This window comes from Triturus cristatus, chromosome 8, assembly GCF_964204655.1.
Source record: "Triturus cristatus chromosome 8, aTriCri1.1, whole genome shotgun sequence".
Taxonomy (NCBI): Eukaryota; Metazoa; Chordata; class Amphibia; order Caudata; family Salamandridae; genus Triturus; species Triturus cristatus.
The window spans coordinates 1,395,630,639-1,395,652,651 of NC_140591.1; the positions used below are offsets into that span (position 1 = coordinate 1,395,630,639).

Below are 22,013 nucleotides of genomic sequence, written 5' to 3' on the forward strand. Positions count from 1 at the left end.
GTACAAGATGGCATGGCTGAATGTGGAATGGTAGACGTCTGGCGAATGCACAATCCACATACACTGGACGGCACACACTTCAGCAGTCCATAATAGTTGGTCACGTATAGACTATTGGTTAGCAACGGAAATGGCTAGTACATGGGTGCACAACATCTCCCACCTACCGAAAACATTATTTGATCATAAGCTGGTGCTGCTCTCCATGAATCTACCACATTACATACCGCCTCCTTTTATGTGGCGCTTCAATGCTAAAGCTCTGCTTGATCTAATCTATAACTCCATGATACGTGCAGCAATAGAGGAATACTTTCAATTAAATGTGAACACTGTTCAAGATGCCAGTATACTGTGGGAGGCTTTTAAAGCCACCACACGTGGCGTATGTGTAAGTACGAACAGCGGAATTTTACGTGATATACATACCCAACTGCATAGATGCGAAGACAAATTCCGACAACTGGAGATGGACTTTGAAACCACACACAGCACTACAACACTAAGTGAAATAAAGACCGCTTTATCCGAATATCAGGAATCCGCTGAAAGCGTGATTAAATATCTCTCAAAGCGCCAAATAGCCCGATCATATGGAGAGGGAGGTAGGTCCGGTCGGATCTTGGCACACAAAATATGTTTCAAGAGCAAAACACAGATAGTTACCCATCAAAGATGCCCAGGGTTCCCACCACTACGACACGGCGAACATACTAAAGTCCTTCATGGAAACGTATGCAGATTTATATGCAACACGCCACACCGCTCCAGCCACCGAAATACTGGACTACTTGGAAGATATAGGCGTAGCCTGGCCCTCTGACAATCAGCGGGAATATTTAACACAACCAATAACTGTAGAAGAAGTGACAGAAATTATAAAAACACTCCCCAATGGAAAAGCCCTTGGCCCGGATGGATCCACCGGGGAAACTTTACAAAGAATATGTAGAACTGCTGAGCCCATACTTGGTAGAACTGTATGGGGATGTGTATGAGAAACAAATCATATCGCCCACTTTACGGGAAGCATTAATAATAGCCCTCTTGAAACCAGATAAAGATCCGCTCACCTGCGAATCTTCCTGTCGCCTATCCCTAATTAACACGGATGTTAAAATATTAGCCAAAATTATAGCAACTAGACTCCAGCCATTAATACAGAATGTAATTCTACTGGACCAAACGGGCTTTATACCGAATAGGTCGACAGCACACAATATTCGCACCCTATCCGCACGATCCCATCAACTAAAACCGGAGGTAAAGACAACAGCAATACTGTTGGATGGGCAAAAACATGCGACTCTGTGGAGTGGATGTATCTTTTCACAGTGATGCAGAAAATGGGGCTTCCACCCGGCTTGTTGGCATGGATAAAACTTCTATACACTAAACCAGTGGCGAGAATAAAAGTGAACTGGCATGTATCAGACACAATCTCAATACAACGTGGTACACGATAAGGGTGCCCACTATCACCCTTGTTATTCGCCATAGAACTGGAACCACTGGCGTGTAAAATACCCCAATGTCACGCAGCTACAGGATTGATTTTCTACCAGAGTCAAATAAACGATATCACTACATGCGGACGATATGATGCTATTTGTTTGCAATCCATTCGAAAACCTATCTCCATTATTGCGGGAATATATTAAATTTGGCAGACAGTCTGGACTCCAAATTAATTGGACTCCAAATTAATTGAAGTAAGTCCATGATCATTCCACTGACTGACATCACCGCACCGCACCGCATCCAGCAGAATATCAATTGCAATGGCAAACTGACCCTGTAAAATACTTGGGCATCTGGTATCACAGCGACCCCGAGACGACGATAACAGAAAATTATAATAAAGTCATTGCTACTATGGAAACCAAGATTAAGCGATGGATCCGACTACCGCTGCCCCTGGCGGATTGAATAGCCATTGTTAAAATGGTAGTTTTACCAAAGCTCCTTTATTTAACAATATCCCAATACTACCCCGACACCAGTGTTTAAGAGAATAAATTCCAATGTAACCAGACTTATATAGGCAGGGAAGCAGGCACAAATTGGGCTACATACTTTAACACTGCCATACCACAGAGGAGGGTTTACAGTGCCGGACTTCCTGCTCTATTATCTCTGCGCACAGGACCAATATGTGCATTTTTGGTATCACCCGATACATTATATGCCACATCTCGCTGTACAAGACGGAGATGCGCATCCAATTCCCCTACGCTGCATATTGCCATATCAGCGCACACACGTAACCAAGCATGAAATCAATACAATCAAAAGTACAAACCCGACGTGGCAGCGCATGGGGGTACTGGCACGAAGAGTCCTGCTATATGCACCAGCGCTACCACTTCAACATCACCCTGCGCTATCTGTGACACATATGGGGGATAGCATTTCACTGCTGCAACAGACACTATGGGGGATCTATTAATTGATGGGAAATTTATAGATCGTAACTATGTCAGTAACCAAACGCTTCTATTCAAATTTGCATACCATAGACTAAGAAGTGCAACGTGTACATTGTATCCCACATTCCCCGATGAACCACCATCCCTAGCTGCGCTGCAAATGATTATCACAAACCCAAGTAACACTCATATGGTATCCAAACTCTATAAACTCCTACAGGAGTATATAGTCTGAGGCAACAACAGCATATGAGCGCTGGAACGCTCACTTAGACACACCTCTAAGCGAAGAAGACTGGCATAGCTGCTGCGCCTTGACTGCAATGCTTACCCCTAATGCCAACCTGCTTATCATCCACTATAAATATATACAACTTATTACACTCCACTCAAGCTGTACAAGTGAGGGCTCAGAGATAACGCACACTGCAGACGCTGTGGGGACGATGATGCTGATGTCATACACCTCTCATGGAGATGTACTAAGATTAGCAAATACTGGGAAGAGATAATGACAACATTAAGCCACATGTTGGAAACGCACATAGAATGTTCAATGTCAGTCTGTCTCCTGGGCATAGTGCCAAAATTGCGAGCTAGAAAATGTAAATTGTGTGTCATAGCATTGCTACTAGCAAAACAATGTATCTCTAGGTGTTGGGACAGTAAGCTTTCACCTAGCAAACAACAATGGCTGATAGATATGGCATACTGTAGAGACACTCTACATACTTATGAGGAAGAACTCAAGAGGGCATCCAGGCCCAGAGACTACTGGTCATATCTAATGGACTATTTAAATTCTAACCCGGACTTGCTTACTAAGACCGCAATGTTACTGTGCCTGCCCGGTAAAAAAAAACAAAAAAAAAACCAAAGCGGTTATGTGATATATTGCAATCTGTATTTCTATATCTATATACCAACCACACTACCAAGAATTGTACTGTACTTGCCTGAGATGTTTGCATTATGTGAAGTTTGTGTTTTGTAGGATACAATAAACTTAATAAAATAAAATAAAAAAATATATATATATATATATATATATATATATATATATATATATATATGGAAATGATAGGTAGGTCATATGAAGGAAGGCTAGAATGGAATAAGTAGTAGTTACTTCAACAAGTACCTCATTAGTACACACTTTCCCTACATCTGGGAAAATTTGAAGGATGGTAGTAATCATCAGATTGGAGGGGAGAAACTTCTCTTGGAGAAATCACCGACATTGTCTTAGACTTAACTGCAAAATCATGAAAACATGTAGGTGACCAATGCTTGAAGACAGATGCAGCCCAGTGCACAAGATACCAGCCAACAATTTAAGGATATCTTATACGCCTTCCTCTCAAAATTGAGCGATCACAGGTATCTACTATACGAGTACATTAACTTGGCAAGCTTCTGACAAAACCGTGCCATCCAGATTATGAAGGATTCTTTTTAACAGGTTAGAAAAACCTGTAAAAAATATACTTCCCAGCTCATATGAAATCTGATAAAACTGGGTAGAAAGGAAGGCTGGATTATGATAACCAACACATCCTTGTAAAACAACATATATAATCTGGTGCACTTATGTATAGAGCGGATGTGCTAGCAACCAAAATTGTGGATTTTGATTTCAGTAGGTTAACAATGCTGTAAATGAGATTAAAAGACTTTGGAGTTAAAACAGATAAAATATTCCAACCCTAAATGAGAACGAGTTAGGGCATCTATGGGGACACACAAATCATCATCTGAAACTTTCATCTGTTCTGTATTATAGGGAGAAATAACTCCATTAAAATCTGTATATGCACTATTTGTTGTGAAGTACAATTTGCAGGGCAAACAAAAGAACCTTAGAACACGTACGTGTAAAGCACGCATTCACCCAAAAAGGGAAATAAAGGATGTATATGGTTACTAAATGGCACTCATTTTATAACCTCTGAAGGATGAAAGGCTCCGTGTACCAGCCTGAATTCAACCTGTGAATATGAGAAAACACTTTATTGCTGTGGATGCATTAGTCCGCGAGTCACCAAACTTATCTACTGAGCAAGACTAAATTGGAAAGATTTGAAAAAGCAGAGTAGAAATCAGGAAAGTACACAATACAGTGGTTATCCTGTTAAACACTTTATAAAAGGCAACAGCAAAACTTGTTTTGTTAGCTATTAGAAATAACTAATTTCAATGTGTAAAGGGTAATTCATAGACTTAAGTAACTTATGACCGAGTTAGCATATGATAAATAGTTTTAGCAATTGATTAAAATAGGCAAATATACAAGCTGAATTTTGAAAGCACTTGGCAAGAAACCGATTAGATGCCACATTTTAATGCTATGACAAAACCAACCATCTGTTCCTCTTGATATCTAAAACACTTTTAGAAATATATCTGACAGACAACAGCAGGACTGCCAATTATCTTTTGGAAGGCCTAGTTTATAAAAGACCCAACTAACCACAAAACGTGTATGCATTGACCAAACGCATATACAAAGCCTCATCACTTCTAGTAAAGAGAATCACGTTTTTTTTTTTTTGAAATAGCAATTAAGAAATTTGTGAACCATAATAATTTGGGACACCTGTTGCCCACCAGCAAAATACAATATGGCAAAGTGTGACAAGTTTGTTGATACATTTTAGAACAAGAGGAATGTGCAGAAAGCCTACATGAAGTCTACAGCACATTCCAACAAGTAAAAGCATCCTTGAGCAATGCTGGGTTTGCCAATTCAGAACACATTTTAGCACACTTCTGATGTTGCTCAAAAGGTTTAAACTTTCGGTTGTCTTGGAGGTGAACAGTCAGTTTACGATTCCCCAGTAAAATGCCTATTCATTGGGAGGCACTGATTAAGATAACACAATGACCTGACAGGAAGAGAAAACAAAGGCAGGCGGAGAAGGGTTCTGAAAGGAGCAGCAGGGTCAAATTTCTTGGAAAAACAGGGACTACAAAACATTTTTAAGGACCAAACCGCTCCGGCAAAATGAAGTAACTGCATTGGTTAAAGCACAAATAATTAAATCGTTTTTTTAGTAAAGCAATCCAGTTGTCTATGCAAACCGGTTTCCAAGCTATTGAACCAAGCAGCAGTCCTCTCTCCTTTAGAAGCAGTCGGGCAAGGAAGAATCTGCTCCAAAGATTAGCAACAAAGAATCTATCAACAAAAGTAGATGGAAAGTTTAACTGTAACTGAACAGCAGCTGAAGGATATGTCAGTGCTATCCATTTACCAGATGGCATTTAATAATGTAAATCAAGGTATGTGATCACTGACAGAAAAATGAAGTTGGTGGGTGTTCAAGTATATGGTACAAACACATTGAGTGATACTAAAAGGACAGGATAAACTAACTGATCTAAACCACTCAACTGTGAGCAACAGAAGCGCAATGCGCTCTGGTGTTTGTATATTGGAATAACATGCAATTACAGACTAGTCGAGTAGTATTGTAAAACCCCATGATCAACTATTTGCAATGGAACTTGTGATGTGTGCACTCTACACTGTATGTTCTATTATAACAGTTGGATAATGCTTGAACCAATGTGGCTGGTAAACCCTTCACAGCAACAGCAATACTGTGTTGAATTGCATAATAAAAAAAATTAAAAAAATCTCACACTCTGTTACGTTTGTTGATGTAAAAACTTCAATAAAAAAAAACTGTGAGCAACAGAGAGCAAGTTATCAATGTTATCGAACATGCACTGTTTTCATGTAACATCACTAATTAAACAAGGGTGTTTAATGAATAATAAAAACCTTCAAGATGGACTGACTTGAATGGCTTGAAAACTCCGCAGATTCATCTTTAATATCATCTTGTCGTCTTTGGACAAGGCGGGAAGCTCGCTGTTTGTACAGCTGGTGCATTGCCGATTCAAGTTCATTTATCAGAGGAACCTGCAAAAATATAACAAACTACGTAACATCGAATCCTTTACGTAAATTACTGTTTGGGGTCCATGCTAAGCCAAGATAAACTGAACATGCTTCCTAGCAGGAGCTAAACAAAATTATATCTAACAGCAAAATAACACAGTATCAAGATTGATTGCATTAGACTTCTGATGTACATATGGAATGCTTGGTAAGAGCCACAAATATTATACAAGTTATTCCTCTAATCTGCATATGCATATCTACAGGCTTCCATCTTCCAGAGAACAAACATAACCAGCTCAGCTTGAATAGCGCTATTCTTAAGTTTTACTGAGAATGGCTAATATTTTAATCAACTCAACATGCATGTACAAAAATGACAAATCCCATGATGAAAGGATGAGAAATCGGTGTCACTGCAATAAAGTGATGGGTACCTGCAAAAGACACAATATACGTATGCAAAAAAAATACCTATTGTGAAAAAGATACGAAGTACACAACTGCTCCACACAGGGTGTACAAACCCTATAAAATATCTGACTTTTGTGTTGCAGAAGAGCATTTTGCCTTTCATTGCTTTGTGCACAAGCAGGTGTTTTGATGTGGCCACTACAATATGGTCATTACAGAGTTTTTTCATCACCAACCCCTAATGCTGCCAGAACAAAACTATTACCTCAGTTTGGCCAGTTAAATGGCAATGCCAATCTCTGCAGTGATCTGTCCATGCCACATCTGGTGTAGATGCATGCAGTGGTATCTCATCTGTTCTATGCGAAAGAGTTTGAACTGGAACGAATGGACCAGGAATAGAGTATTCAGTCATTCCATGCCTTTTCAGATGGTAATGGGTGGTTTATTTCTGTGGACTAGTATGCTACTGTGGAAGGCTATGACACTTAGCAGTTTTTTCTTATGTGAGTGTAAGTGTCAAGCAGTAAAGGGAATTATTACGTGAGATTAGGTATTGTTAGGGTGCAGGGCTAGAACTTTTAAAAGGAGAGGTTTTGTGACATTTAAAACAAGTTGTGGGCAATTTGCAGAGGGACAATAATAGGGATTAGGGCAAACATGCATGTGACTTAAGAGTGGGCTGAGCTCAAAGAAGAAGTATGCAGAGGCTGCCAAGGAAGGAGGGTCATTTGAAGGAAAAAGGAGAATTGACAATTTGAAGTTTTAAGTCAAGATTGGTTTTTCCAGCAGGATTTTAATAATTGTGGAGACTCTGAGATAGCATGGCATAGCACACCCCTGTGGTCAGTATACCTGCCTCACATAGGATTTTCATACAATCCAGAAGATGATCTAAGTAAGCTTATATTAAAATATAAAATCCCAAATCGCTAGGTTACTTTTCTTGATGTTTGGAAGTCTGAGCTGACCCTGAAGGCAGATTCAGAAGGTATGGTTAGCTAGTTAACTTTTGGTGGAGCTAGGCAGATCTTTCTAGAAGCATTGAATACTATGGCGATCTTGCCCAAGTTGGAGCTATGAGGGTCATGGAAGTCTGACATATTTTCCTCACTACTTATGGAATCAGAGGAAGTGGACAGTTCTTTCAAAGTGTACTGGTCATGGTCTGTGGGTACCTGGAGGCGAAGTATGGGCATTTTGGTGTTTCGGATATATATATCTATATCTATATATATATATATATATATATATATATACATACATATATGTATACATACATATATGTATGTATACATACACACAGAATGTATGTATACATATGTGCTATGGGTGCAGTGCTTAGAAAGATATAAAAAAAAATGTACCTACATTGTTATTACTTTTGATGTTGTGACATCACTGATGTAGCTGGTCTTGATGTCCTGACAATTCTTGCATTGAGACATCAAGCTTGTCATTCTAGAACTAGACGACTAAGAACGATATTCATGTCATAACTAGCCACGGTATCCCTACCCTGCCACCCTATATTTTTGTAATTTGTTTTCCAAAGACAGGGGACTAGGTCTCCTGAGGGCTAAAAGGACTGCTGCAACATTGTACATTCTGAACATTAATTTCCCCAAAACTACAGAACAGATTTCTACCAAATCACAAAAAACATGCTTTCTGGATCAAAATCTAGCTTTGTGCCAGATTTGGTGAAATTCCGTTCAGCTATATTTGCGATATCGCTGTTCAATTGCTCTATGGAAAATTGCATGGTGAAAATGTGTTTTGGGTACCCCGCTGCCCCATTTCTCTTCTCCACTTGATGGATCATCTTCAAATTTTCCAGGAAGACGTTGAGGTAGATGAGCCTTTTTTTCGGGAAGTTCATTTGTAGTCATCAAATGGTACCAAAGCTATTAGGAAAAAAAAATCTATTTTCTAAGGAAACATGGTCATGACTAACCATGTCCGTCTCAAATTAGGACCATGTCCTTCTCATATCTGTATGTCATTGTTTATAATTTAGTGAAGCACTGCTGAGCTCATAAAAAGACTGTATAAAACGTTTGATATCAGAACAAGCGAATGCCCTCTTCATTTACTGATAAGCAATTATGGCTTAATCAACTGATTTATGATTTCAGTATCTGGGTTTAACCGTTCCAGTCCAAAGGACCCTTTCCCCTTATGATGTTTCAATATCACTTTAAACTAAGGCACACGTTTTTAGATTTGTATATTGAAGTATGTCCTTTGTTTGTGTGATGGTGCCCATTCTTATGTAAAACAGAGCCAGAAGCCAGATTTAGAGCCAAGATCAAAAGGAGAACATTTAGCTACTGTTTGATCTTCTCCGAAGTTGGGCCTATAAAATGATGACTGTCTAGAATTATATTTCCTTCACAGGAGATTACTCTGAAGTGGCACATATTTTACACAAAACTAAATTGACTCATTAAGAATTTTAGAATCTATCTAATTAAAAGCGGTATTATTCTGTTATGGTTGATGAAGTTAATCTTACCCTCATTTTAGGGATACTGCTTCTGTACGAGGAGCTTGATGTAAATGATAGACCGGTCATGTCAATCTACTTAATGGACCACTTAGTAGACAATTGGGGACACATGAAATATAAAAATAACATGCAGAGGAAAGCAGTGTTGCCTTTGTCGACTTTGAAGGGTTTTACTGTAGAGAGCACCCAACAAAAATCCTACAGGCTAATCTGGCACACTAATACTGCAACCAGTGCCTCAGGTGTTTCGCTCAATCTTATTCTTAAGGGAAGATCAACTTGACATGAATTGGGAAACCTTTTAAGTTGAAGAGCCGGCTGCATTAACTTGTAGTTTTGCCAAAAAAACACAGCTCAAATTATAGTATTCACCCTACAGTCAGATGTTGTCAATGTGGCCACAATAGTTAAGTAAGCCATACCAGGTCAACAATTCAATCGGAAATATAGAATAATTAAAGCAACAGAGCAAAGTCTGTTCCACATGGATAGAGATGCATGGAATGAAGATTAAATAATCTTACAATGGTTGGGATGACTGTCACTGTAAGAAAGGTGCTATAATTTGAAGTGCCAATTAATAGTGGAACTACACATACATGGTAGTAAAGTTTAAGGGCCACAGTCTTCCTCTTTAATAGAATGTCACATGAATATGTTTCGAGAAACTCCTGGTAGTGGAGAGATGCAAATGGCCAATTTAGTATTCAATTACCTACTTTTATTCTAGGGAGGAACAGGTCTTACTGAACGTTAATGCACAGCTGGAAGAGGCCAACCTGCATGGAGATGTAGCTTGTCATGTTATGGCACTCAAAGCAAATGGTGCTGCAAATATTGCAGTCTTAACAAGAACAGTCTTACTATACATTTGCATGTCAAATTAAATGTTGACGTTGCTCATTCATTAAGAGGCTTGCTATTATGGCCTTTTGGGGATGTCTCTTTAAGGCTCTGGTTAATGCTTTCATTTTGAGTTCTTGGTCTAACAAAACCTTGCAGGTTCTTGGAAAAACGATAAGAGCATCGTGGTAATCCAACATCTTGGCCTTTTTTCCATACTGCTGTGTGAGATCAGGCAGCTCGGTCTTTTAAAGGAGTTGCCCTCTGACAACTTGGCATTAAGTCAATGCAGTGTTCTGGAGGCAGAACCTTCTGGCGATGGCTCACCTTCCGGATCATGTTCAAACAGTAAAGCCACATGGAGGCGGTATGCTCAACTGCTCAAGCCATACGGCATCATAAACATCACCGCTTGAAATACTACAACTCCCGGAAGGTGGAGGGACATGATTGTGATTCATCGCCTTTAGGATATGGCACTTTATGCAACTGCCTCTCTTGGCCAGCTGGGCCTGCCAAAGTATCTTCTTTTATCATAGACTGCTGGGGCAGATATGGGCAGCAATGCTGCACCATAGCTTTGCCAACCAATGTTATGCTTTTACAGGTTTACCTTTTTAGCAAAAGAGAATGAAAATGTTTCCATATGCATAGGACTTTCCCTATCCTCCCCATCTCAGTGTTCAGGGGGAAGGGAATGGTGGAGTGGACAGACTGGGATTAGACCAGGGTTGGATTCAGTCAGGCTTGCACTAGAGGGTAATGCATTAGTAGGAGTGTTGTCCCTGGTGAGACCGTAATTATGGACTCCATTGCAAAAAGAGGAAACAAGTTTGAAGTTCAAAAAACAAACTTAGTTTTTGATAATCATTAAGGAAAAAAATAATAAGAGGAAAAATGGGGATAGTCAGGAAAATTATTTAGGCATGTATGGGTCACAGATAAAAAGGGTGAGTTGGGAAGGAGTAGAAATGGGAAAAGTAATAGGGAAGCACTTGCCATCTGGAGAACTTGTATTTCTGAGGGTTCTCGATGTACTAACTAAACTGCTGCATTAGGCACTTCTGAATGGAACTTGGCTTTGAAAGAGACCGTCTCTACTCATATTCCATCACACACAAAGTGTCCTTTGGAAACCAAGGTTAAAAGTGGTATGATGCATGGTGAGAACACAAGAGAGGGGATAGACTGTAGATGTCTAGCTTATGTTGGAAATGACTGACTGTAGAAAGAATGTATTCGAACAAACAATGACCATGTAGTAAGTTTCCGAAGGGCATGTGCATTTACTGAAGGTATAGTGTCACTGGTAGTGGTGATGGTGAAACTAAACCGGTGGGGGGCCAAGCTGTTAAGACAGCTGTGTAAAACCGTTCTTCTCAGGACAGCTTTGAGTCTAACATTTTTCTGGGGATTCCTCAAAAGGAAGTTGCTCAGAATCACAAAAACAAAGCCAATAAGTTCAGTATGTCAGTCCTAAAGAGTTGTAGCTCCTTATTGGTGGTTTTCAATTCGGGAGAAGGGAGATTATCCCAAAGTTCTAATAGTACTGGCTCGGCCAGACACAAAAACAAGCATTTGCAATGCAATAGGTCTTGCATTTACGGAAGTTTAAGATAATGGCATTGTAAATGACAATGCAGTTTATAAATAAAAGGCATTGTCATTTACAAGGCCAATAGCTTAACTTAGGTAAATATGAGACCTATTGCATTGCAAATGCATGTTTAAGTTTAAAACTGAGCGCTAGAAAAATAAACAGAGCGCGGTGTCCCTGAAACTGTCGCCGCGCTATACATAGTTAAAAATTAAATATAAATGAAACTGAGCGCGGTGTCCCTAAAACGGGTGCCGCGCTCAGCATGCAATTTATCCCAAAAGTAAAAATCAAAAAAATTAAAAAATAAAAAGCAGCCGCCATTGTCCTGTGTGGGCGCACTGCAAATGCAGGAAGTAGCCGCTATTGTCCCCATTAGTAAGTTACAAAACAAAATAGTGCTCACAGACTTAAAACAGAGACCGTGTAACCAGCGAAGTAAAAGGTCCAGTCGTCATGGGCGAATGGCAACAAGGCGGAAGCAAGGAGGGACTAACAAGCATCATAATGAATCGGAAGCCATAATTTACCAAAGACAATGACACCAGCCAATGACCAATATGGGCAGAGAGTGGGCGAGGCCTCCACAGCATACTCTACTACAGCATGCCTCGCAGAGAGGGAGCAGCGCAGGCGCACTGCCGCTGGGCTCGACCTGAAAACCCCCAAAAAGTTGCTTGCTAGCAGTGAAGGAAATACAGGTCACTATAAATAAAGAGGGTGACCGCCAAAGCAGTGATAGTAAGGCAGTGGTAGACAGTAAGGCTGTTCACAATTGTGCAGAAGGAGACAGGCTCTTAAAGATTTACTGTTTAAGCAGTGGTGGCCAGTATGTCCTTCATTGGAGAGGAGATAAACAGTAATTTCTCAAAAAGTAAACTTTGTCCACCATTTCTTCACTTTGCAGAGCAGTGGCCCTTTCAAGATGTAAGATGTAGGCCTGAGGAAAATCCTAGGTCAGTACCTTTTACCCAGTAACTAACAGATGCAGAAGGTTTTACATGCTATTTGTCAGTACTGATATACCTAGGATACGCGGGTCTTCTGAAAATACTTTGTGTAGGTCACATGTCTTGCAGGCCTAAAATGGATGCAATGGCTTTTATAGGGATGTTCAGCCATAACAAAGCAGTAAAAGTATATCTAAGGAAGTGAGAATCCAAGTTAGTAATGGCCTATCAAAACGGCCTGTGAAAGACTACAAGGGATGCAAGAGGAGTGAACAAGGAAGGACACCCTTTGCTAAAATCTCAAATGCACAGCTTAACCTCTTCAATGCCCATGACGAGCTGGTCTCGTCATGGGCCGCGGTTGCGCTGTGCCCATGACGAGACCAGCTCGTCATAAACCCCGCCCGCTAATACAACGGCCGGCACAGGGCGGGGAAAGGGGCGGGCACTGAAGGGGTTAAGCTGAGGACTCTTTAAAAATAATTTTAAGCTACACAATAAGGAGATGGCCTTTCATGAGGTGGAAGACGTCAGGCCTTTTTGCGTCAATGGCTGTCTTGCGGACCACGTAACAAGCTGAAGGACACAAACTAAATAAGTAAATCAAAGTCTTTAATACTGCTGTGCATCAATGTAACGAGGATTCACAGATAAATGATTGGAAAAATTCAAAGCATGCAAATGCCTGAAAGATTTAATGCTCTCACGAGGAGGGAGTTTATTAGAGACAGAATTAACATTACAGTTTAAACATTAAGGATAATCTGAAAACTTTCTGGCCATTGTAAAACTAAAAAAAATCATGATGAAAAATGCATGCACATCTCTCAGCTTCTGAGCATCAAGTATTTATTTTTTATAACTAAGCCTAAACCATACTTTGGCAAGGAATGTGAATTTTCTAACTGCACTTCATTGCCATTGTTTTCTACCTGTAAATCCCTTGTAATCCTGTGTGGCTAAAGTCTTAAAAATCGCCTGAATTTAGTATTGTGAAGGAGCACATTTTTGGAGAGAACTAGAGCACTGAAATAGCTTAGCCGTCCATAGCCTGCATAATGATCTATGTCCTTTCTTCAGAATAAATACTCCTCACCTACTGCCGGGGGGGGGGGGGGGGGGGGGGAATCCCACTCCATCTAACCAGTAGCAATTTTTTACATCGCTCCCTCACATTCAAACATTCCTACATGGCAGATCTTAGGTCCATGCATATTAATCTTTATGACCCCAAGACTCACAGTGTTGCACTAGCCCCTCATTCAAATTAAATTCAAAGCCCTATTCATCAAATAATAGGTTCTAAACTTCAACAAGCTTAAATAAAAAGCCTACAAGCTCTCCTTCAAAATACTTTCCCACAGCACACATTGGCTTATTTGCCCTTGCTCCATCCTGTGGAATGCTCTCTCTTTGTCAACGCAAACACAACTACGCATTTCTTAATCTCGATCCACTGAGAATTGCTTTGTATGTGGACATAGGTAATGTGGAAGGTTTAATTAGCCTGGTTTTGTTAACTGTTTTGCAGGTCAACTGCAAAATCCCCACGATTTAGGCCAGGGCAAAAATCTAAAATCAACAACTGCTCGTCCGGTTAGTGGAGAGACTACAGATAACTTATTCAGTCAGTCTTCCACTATTTGATCGGCACACAAACTACTAACACACTTCCTCTATGGCGAGAGAAGTAAGGCGAAACATGCAATATTGCAGGCTCTAGAAAAATTATAACACCACCATTGTTTACTATGACAGCGAGGAAAACATCCAATCATTCCTCACTCCATTGTCACCAAATATAGATCTTGTTACACAGAGCTTATTTTTGAAGAGGTGGGGAAACCCAGTGCAGTTTTATTGTGGGTCAGTATCTTGAAACTGCAGACAAACAATCGTGACAGTCACTTGACCTTGGTACAGGGTTGCCACTGCCTAAAGAAGAGACTACAAAAACACGTGCAACAAAGCTGTAGAGGGGGAAGAGATGCATTTTATGTCTCTTCTCAAGAAAAAGGGCTACTTCACTAATTTGAACTATTATGACAAACAAAATGCACAAATTATTCCTAAGCCCGAATTGTCATCAAATTTACATATCACAAAGCTAGTTTTTATGATGAAATGCAAAAGATTTATATTACAGCATTCTTACCTTTTCATTGAAACACTCAAGCAAGTCTTGGACATACCCTCGCATTTCTTGCAAAAATTTATACTGCTCTGCAATACCCCCTGACGAACCATCCAATTTCTCAATGGCTTTGGTAGAGTTCTCTCTGCTCTGAATGTGTTTCTCATGCTGCTCCAGATTTGTTTTATGAATGCCTTCCATTAAATTTAACCTGGAGGGCAAAAGAAAAAAAGATCAAATGAAACTTCATTTAAAATAAAATTATGAATATATTCCTTAGGGTTCTGCTTTATAACACATAGATCATTTACTTCTCTATCGCTTTGTTAAATTCGCATAAACAGCAAGAGAGATGATGAATGCAAAACTCTGTCACCTTTTACAATGACAATCACATACCCAATGAAGACTAAGGTGGGTACACCAAAATATGGGACTTGTGGTATGATACGTGTATTTCTCAGCTGGTAAGTTTGTAGCCAGATGGAATATGTCATGGATTTCTGCAACTCATTATTTTGAATTGGTTAGGATACTGCATTTGTAGGAGCCCTTCAGAAATACAGAGGAAATACTCTCAACGCATTTGTTCCATTCCCCAAGATAAAATCGCTCATCACAACTGAATTTAGAAGAGAAAAGGGAAATTTGCAAAATAGCAAAGCAAACTCTTTTTCAAAACAAAGACTACTGGTAGTGAGTGGAGTGCTGGAATAATGTAAAAAGAAAAGTTCAGAACTACGAATCACTGCTTAAATTACCAGAGCTACCTTAATTAGGGAGCAACGGTTCCAGTGAACAAGCTATAATGTACTGAATTGGAGCAAAATAATGTGATGTCAACAATGCAACTAATTTGGACAATAGTACTAAGATACGCTACATCCCTGCATCCCCAATATAGGTGTTCTGGAACCCAACAATACATACTTTGTGGATTACGATATATATATATATATATATATATATATATATATATATATTTTTTTTAAATATAGCTTACATATTTTTAAACAGGGATGTCTAAGAGTGATGGCTAATATAAAAATGCCCCAAAATAAACCAATGGAAATTGGCCAACGATCAAATTAAAGTCACTAGAAAAAAAAAAGATTGCAAATTGCCTCATGGAAGATCAGAGAACCCCAATTATTAAATGTGTTTTCATGTAACCAAAATTCCCGTTTAAATCTTTGACTAAAGAATCGTTTGAAAAATACACGGAAGGCTAGACAATCATATCAATGTCCTCTCAATTCCTGCGACTACATTTGTTGACAATCCAGAAGGTGCTCTAACCATCCTTGAAGAACAAGATGACATGTCCAAAGCTTGGACATTTCAAGTAGTTTCCAGAGCAATCCACGAATTGACTTCAACACTGTCTTGATGGCGCCATGTTCTTCCCATTCTCCCAAAAGGAGCAGGTCAACAGTTTTCCACAGGTGCAATTCTGTTTTCGCACATCCCCCCCAGACTAAATGAAGCCTGAGGGAACAGAAAGCTAGAGGACAGGTGTTGTAAGCCGAAGTAAACAGAGGGTCTGCCCTACCTGTCTTTCAGTTGTTTCTTTACCAAATCAATAGAAACAGGAGTCATCTCATTACTGGGAGTTTTGAAAGGGGCAGGTTTATCTGTTTGAATTTTCATCTCAGAAGATCCATATGTAGCGTAAGCGTATGGCATGTCGTACGTAGAACCGTAAGGCATAGCCTGGTAAGCATTCTGGTAATACAAATTGTTGACATCGAGAGGGTTACTTGGCTGAACCTGGAAATACAGAAAAGCATATTACAAACGGTGCCAAATTACAGAATACTTGTACTTTATGCAAATTGAAAGTATAATTTACAAACATACAAATTTAGACAATATGGAAAACACAACCACCAAGTTAAATCATCTACCAACTGCAAGACTCACATTATCTAGTACAGATTCATAAGAAAAATCATTCACTACTTTATACTAAAGAAATTGTTTAATTTTTTTCATGCTGTACTGGATCCAGCTCCAAAACCAAAACGGTCCTACTCCTACCCTCTCCATTTTCATCAATTTAAAGACTTTTTGCCATTTTTTTTCTCTTCTTTTGCTGTGCTTACGTGATTTACTTTAACTTCATGACAGTCTATTTACACGGAACTGCCCAAGACAGAAAAGCTATATTCAAGTAAAGTAAAAATAAACAGTTTAATTGCACCAATGGACTTAGCTAAATTAACTTTTTACTGCTGGTTTTTTGTTAGCCAGTACAATAAGCGGAACATGCAGTAAGGCATTTTTTTTAGTCACTCGATTTAGTTGAAAAATACTTGTAGGAAAATATAAATCAGTGCACGTTTTTCTTTTGGTTTTTAACGGTCCAGCAAACCTTATTGAACATTTTATTATTAAAAATCATAGTTAATTGCCAGTACAGTAGGTGGAACTCTGGATAACGATATTGATCTTACTCTTGTAGTTCTTGATGCGGGTGATCCCTGAACAAATAGATATATTTAACCATACACACATTGGGATACTGGTCTCATATAATGAGACACGTGAACAACATATTTAAGCATGCAAATTCACTAGTTGTAGTGCGTTTGTTTAGCAATAGAAAGAGTTCTATCTATTTTTAAATGCGGGTCGGGGGCTGTGCAACAAATGTTTAGGATTTGAAAAGCCTGCAGGAACTCTTTTCTAACTAGGTCATGTGTTCAAATGTCCCAAAACCCTCATGGACTGCTGCTCTTTGAATACCAGACTGCATGTGAATGTGGGAAGCTACTCCTTCCACAGGACCAAAACCAAAGTCAATTTTAAAGTGGATTTGCAAATTTTCTCCAGGGCCTTCTGCAGTTTTTCTTCTTTTCTCAGCCTTTGGAAAGGTTGCCTTTACAGCAGGTAGCACTTTTGAGTAAGTTTCAAATGCCATTTCAATTTGTGCAAATTAACAAGAAACTAGCTTCCAGAGTCCTCGGAATAGCCTTGAAAATCCAAGAAAAAGTAGGTTCAGGCTGTTGTCCTCTCTCATGCAGACAGGAGTTTAACAAATTCTTGGTTCTTTGTAGAATTGAAGTCTTGCTATAAAATCACTAGTAACTGATGAGGACCCCAGAAGTTACAGCCTTCATGGTAATTTCTCAAGCAATCCCTACATATCTTTCTGAGTACTTGCATCCCATTATGGTTAAACCCACCTCACAAAGTACTTGGTCCCACCACTCTACTAATAATTTGAAGCGGTTAAACCAAGCTCTTTTCTCCTTGACAGTTTTGTACGCTTTTACAAAAATACTATAAGAATTTGTGTTTTCAAAGATTCTCATGTCTATGAGCAAAAGGTCTAAACTACGACCAAACTACAGCCCACAAAAAGTATTTTAAAAAAAACCACAAAATCAAAAAGCCTGGGGAAAAAGATAGAAAAAAGGTTGGTGTTTTCTACAATTGCTATGCAAACCTTGATCCACTTCCTACTGGCTTCCTTGTAAAGCACCATGTCTATGAATCTCATACCTTTCACTGTGTTCCTAACACCTTGACCGAGAATCCCGGCAAGAAGTTATTCTAGAACTGGTTCTTTCATGAACTTACATTTAGAACTCTATATCCACTTTCCCCATCTGGAAGCCTCCTGCTTCCTTATTTGAATAAATTAAGCACAGGAAAAAAATACCATGCTCAATCATCATTAGTTAGCCACTTCTCTAGTGGAGACAACCTGAATTGTTTTTTCTATTGCATAAGTACATATCCCTTCACTTCTCATAACAACCTACTTTTGGCAATTTTCGCTTTGAGAAATTTTAATTCTATAGGTGTCTTAAACCCCACCACCACGTGACATGGTGATATTTATACAAATAAGTGGTTTAAAATAATTCTGACCTTTTTTCCTAAACAGACATGATTTTGAGTCATCTTGACTTTGATACACTAGGTTTAAATGGATAAGAAGGGCATAATCCTATCCATTTGCTATCTTTAGGAAAAAGCTTCGTACAATCCAATGTGTTTCCACCTATGTATGTGAGGTCTTCTTTAAGAACAGCGATTATTTGCTTTATTTTACTTTTTCTGGATCTTGATATTGTTCACATGAGAAAAGTTCCAGGATTCCTTGAATTTATAAACTGACACCCAAATATTGAGAATATTGGTCAGAAACTGTCGCTTCACATCACTGTATTGTCTTAGAGTCTAAAGTGATGGCAGACAAATTTAACAAGCCACATATTCAAGAAGTCCTGAAACCCTCCGAATTAAAAAAAAAACAACATTTTTTTTAAAAACCAACCCTCTTTCCCCGTGCAGCACACTAAACGGGAAGTGCAGGAACTACAGTCAAAGAAAAGTAGCAGTGCAGGAGCAAACGGAAATATTGACCGTGCTCCTCCCACCAATGCCACTGGTTCTGCAAGGAGCACCCCATTAGTGGTGATTTGCTTGTTTAAAAGTCAGTCCAAGTAATTACTTACTGTGTGGTTATTTGAATGAAATCTATTATTTTGAAAACCTCCATCTGTTTACATTTCAGTGCATTACTGGCCTTGTTTTTGTTTAAAAATCAGTCTGACTTTAGAATAATCAGCAGAGTTGAAGAAAGTATAATCACTTTTGCAGATCATCCATTGCTGCAAAACCACATAAATAACAGCTATAAATACACACAGACAATTCTTAAGTCTCCACAAGGTGGATTTTCTATCAGCTGAACGAAACAAAACAGCATTATTTTAGTCACTAATTTATCTAGATTATGGAATCTTTCTTTTTAACAGAATCCCAAAGCCAGGATTGACTCCACTGCCAGTATTCCTGAAAACTGCAGTATATCTGTTCTCAAACGCCACTGAAATCAGTACACATCAACAGTCCTATTGTCTCTAACTTGGAATCTGCTAGAACCTGGGTGCCTAATGAGAACAGTGTGAACCGCATTAACCTCTCCATCACAATACGCATGTTGATCTCTCAACAGATAGGAAACTTTAAAAATCCATTTATAAAGTACACAATGCAATTATTAGGTGCAGCACTTATGATTTGGAATGACACTCCATCAGAGCTCGGTAACAACAGTACTAGGACACCGTGACAACCTAATTTAAGGGATTATTGATAAGTCACAACAATAGTTGATCTACTTGTAAGAAGTAACTGGACAACAACATTTTTCAAAATGCAAAACACTCCGATGTATAAGAAAACTTGGTCACACTACAGAATAAACAACAGTGGTAGCTAGTCCCCTATAAGTGATGCCTTGCAACTATATGTCTAACACTGCTGTACTGTTGCAGAAATTTACAGTGAGCAAGCTACAGTAAGAAAGAACTGAACTGCTGCAGTATGCCTATAGAAATAAACCCAAAGCCCAAACATTACAGACTGAGCTAAACAAAAAATTTGAAGTAAATTTTAGGTAAGCTGCACACAAAAACGTGTTCAACCAAGAGGGGGAACAGACTTGCCAGGTGCTTAAATATATTTAGCAAACAAAATTTGTAGCAGAGTTATAGCAGATTATGGCTAAAATTGCCCTGTGAGTTAGCACACCTGCCACAGATTTATATGCAAAATGCAAACTTTCAGTTCTGGCAGGCCAAATCAGCATTTCATACTTGAGAAAGCTGCCAATACTAACCTGTGGAAAAGCACAAAATAATACTGGTGGTAAGGAACAATGTTCACACACAAAACAGTATTTACAAAAATAGAATACATATTATGAGAATTATTTTCTGACTGACCAACTGGGCTTTTGTGGAACTTGAAGAACCACTAACTGAACTAAGTTGTTGATTAGTTTTGCCCTGGAACAATAACACTTGCACCAGCAATACACTGGATATATTGACAAACTTCACTATAAAAAGATTGGTACATGCCTGAGGGATGCTAATTCCTTTTCTTATCTGTTCTTGCTCCCACCGGCTGAGCTCTTCATCAGGTTCCCCTGAAGCCAAAGCTTCATCATCACTCCCCTCAATACCTGTGCACCGCGTATAAAAAAAAACAAAACACAAATGCATTCGAAAATGTGGATGATATTTAATTGTATACAGTTCCAGTACAACCATATCAATGCAAGATTAACTTGCCCCCTGGATACAATCTAAATGAGAATGGAAATTAACCTAGAAGAAAAGAAAAGCAGTATACTATCGAAGGAACGTGCAGTTAGCAGATAATAAACCGCTATAATTATTTATTAATTTATTATAAGAGGCATTAACAGCAACACTGAAATTAGGTTTTATGACAGCAATGCCAAAAATCATCATCTGATAAATGGGCTTTTCAGCTGAAAGAACAGAAAGCTAATGCTAGAGTGGTGGAGTAGCACGCACAATTGAAAACATAATGAGGTAGTGGTATCTCAGGTCCATACAGCATCCTGGAAAGAGAAAAAGTTAAGAGTTTGGAAAAAGTCCTGGGATTAAGGGGTGGCTGGGTTTGCACAATAACAGCTTCCCTTATTTCTCATCTTTAGTTCTTCAGGCAGGGGCGGTACAGGGCATCTCAGTGGAGGAGTGCTTCAACAACTATACCCCCCTCCCCCAAGACACAAAAGCAAAAAACAAGGTGCATCTGCCATCTTTTGTTGGAATGGAGTGTACAATTCAACAATACTGCCAGAAAAGGTGAAAAAGAAAGCAGACCTATCTCTTCTGCTATTTTCTGTCTCTGCGATTTTTCTTTGACAGAAAACACTATTCTTCTCTTCTCATCGTCATCTTCATCATCGCTAGCATCATTTTCATCATCCCGAATAAGGCGATTTTTACCAGTGTCATTCTCAAGAGCTGGAAAATCACCAAGTTCACGGGCTAGTTGTCTTTTTTTCCTGGCAGCATGTATAAATGCTGCATCTGGAATTTCTCCTATTAAAACAAACACAAACAAACATTACACAATATTTCCTTACAATTTGTCTTCTGAATCAGGTTTGTCTTTCTAGTGGAAATAGGGCATTTTACAACCTTTAAAAAACTCACCAATCAGTCTTATACATAATATAGTGTTCTGTATCTTCTATGTGGGAACTTGTGCGGGACTGAAAAGATACCAGCCTCAGTACAGCAGGAAAAATACATTATAAGCCATTCAAATAAGCTGGAGTGAAAATTTGCAATAGTAACTTTTCTACCTTATACAAGCAGCGATACTAGTTCTTCAACAATGTGGAGAACCAACAATGCATGTACCAGCACAAAGATGCTTCACTGCATACAG

At 39.0% G+C, this 22,013-nt stretch overlaps 1 protein-coding gene across 2 annotated transcripts in view; it reads right to left on the reverse strand.

The window, feature by feature from the left end:
* The window catches only part of PAXBP1 (PAX3 and PAX7 binding protein 1), a 267,714-nt gene that overhangs the window by 166,742 nt on the left and 78,959 nt on the right, over positions 1-22,013 (reverse strand). For both annotated transcript variants that reach the window (XM_085623123.1, XM_085623122.1), the window contains exons 4-8: positions 21,440-21,661; positions 20,666-20,769; positions 16,336-16,553; positions 14,805-14,994; positions 6,231-6,354 (exon numbers count right to left, since the gene is read on the reverse strand). In XM_085623123.1, coding sequence (XP_085479249.1) covers positions 6,231-6,354; positions 14,805-14,994; positions 16,336-16,553; positions 20,666-20,769; positions 21,440-21,661 — 858 coding nt within the window. The remainder of the gene's footprint in view (positions 1-6,230; positions 6,355-14,804; positions 14,995-16,335; positions 16,554-20,665; positions 20,770-21,439; positions 21,662-22,013) is intronic.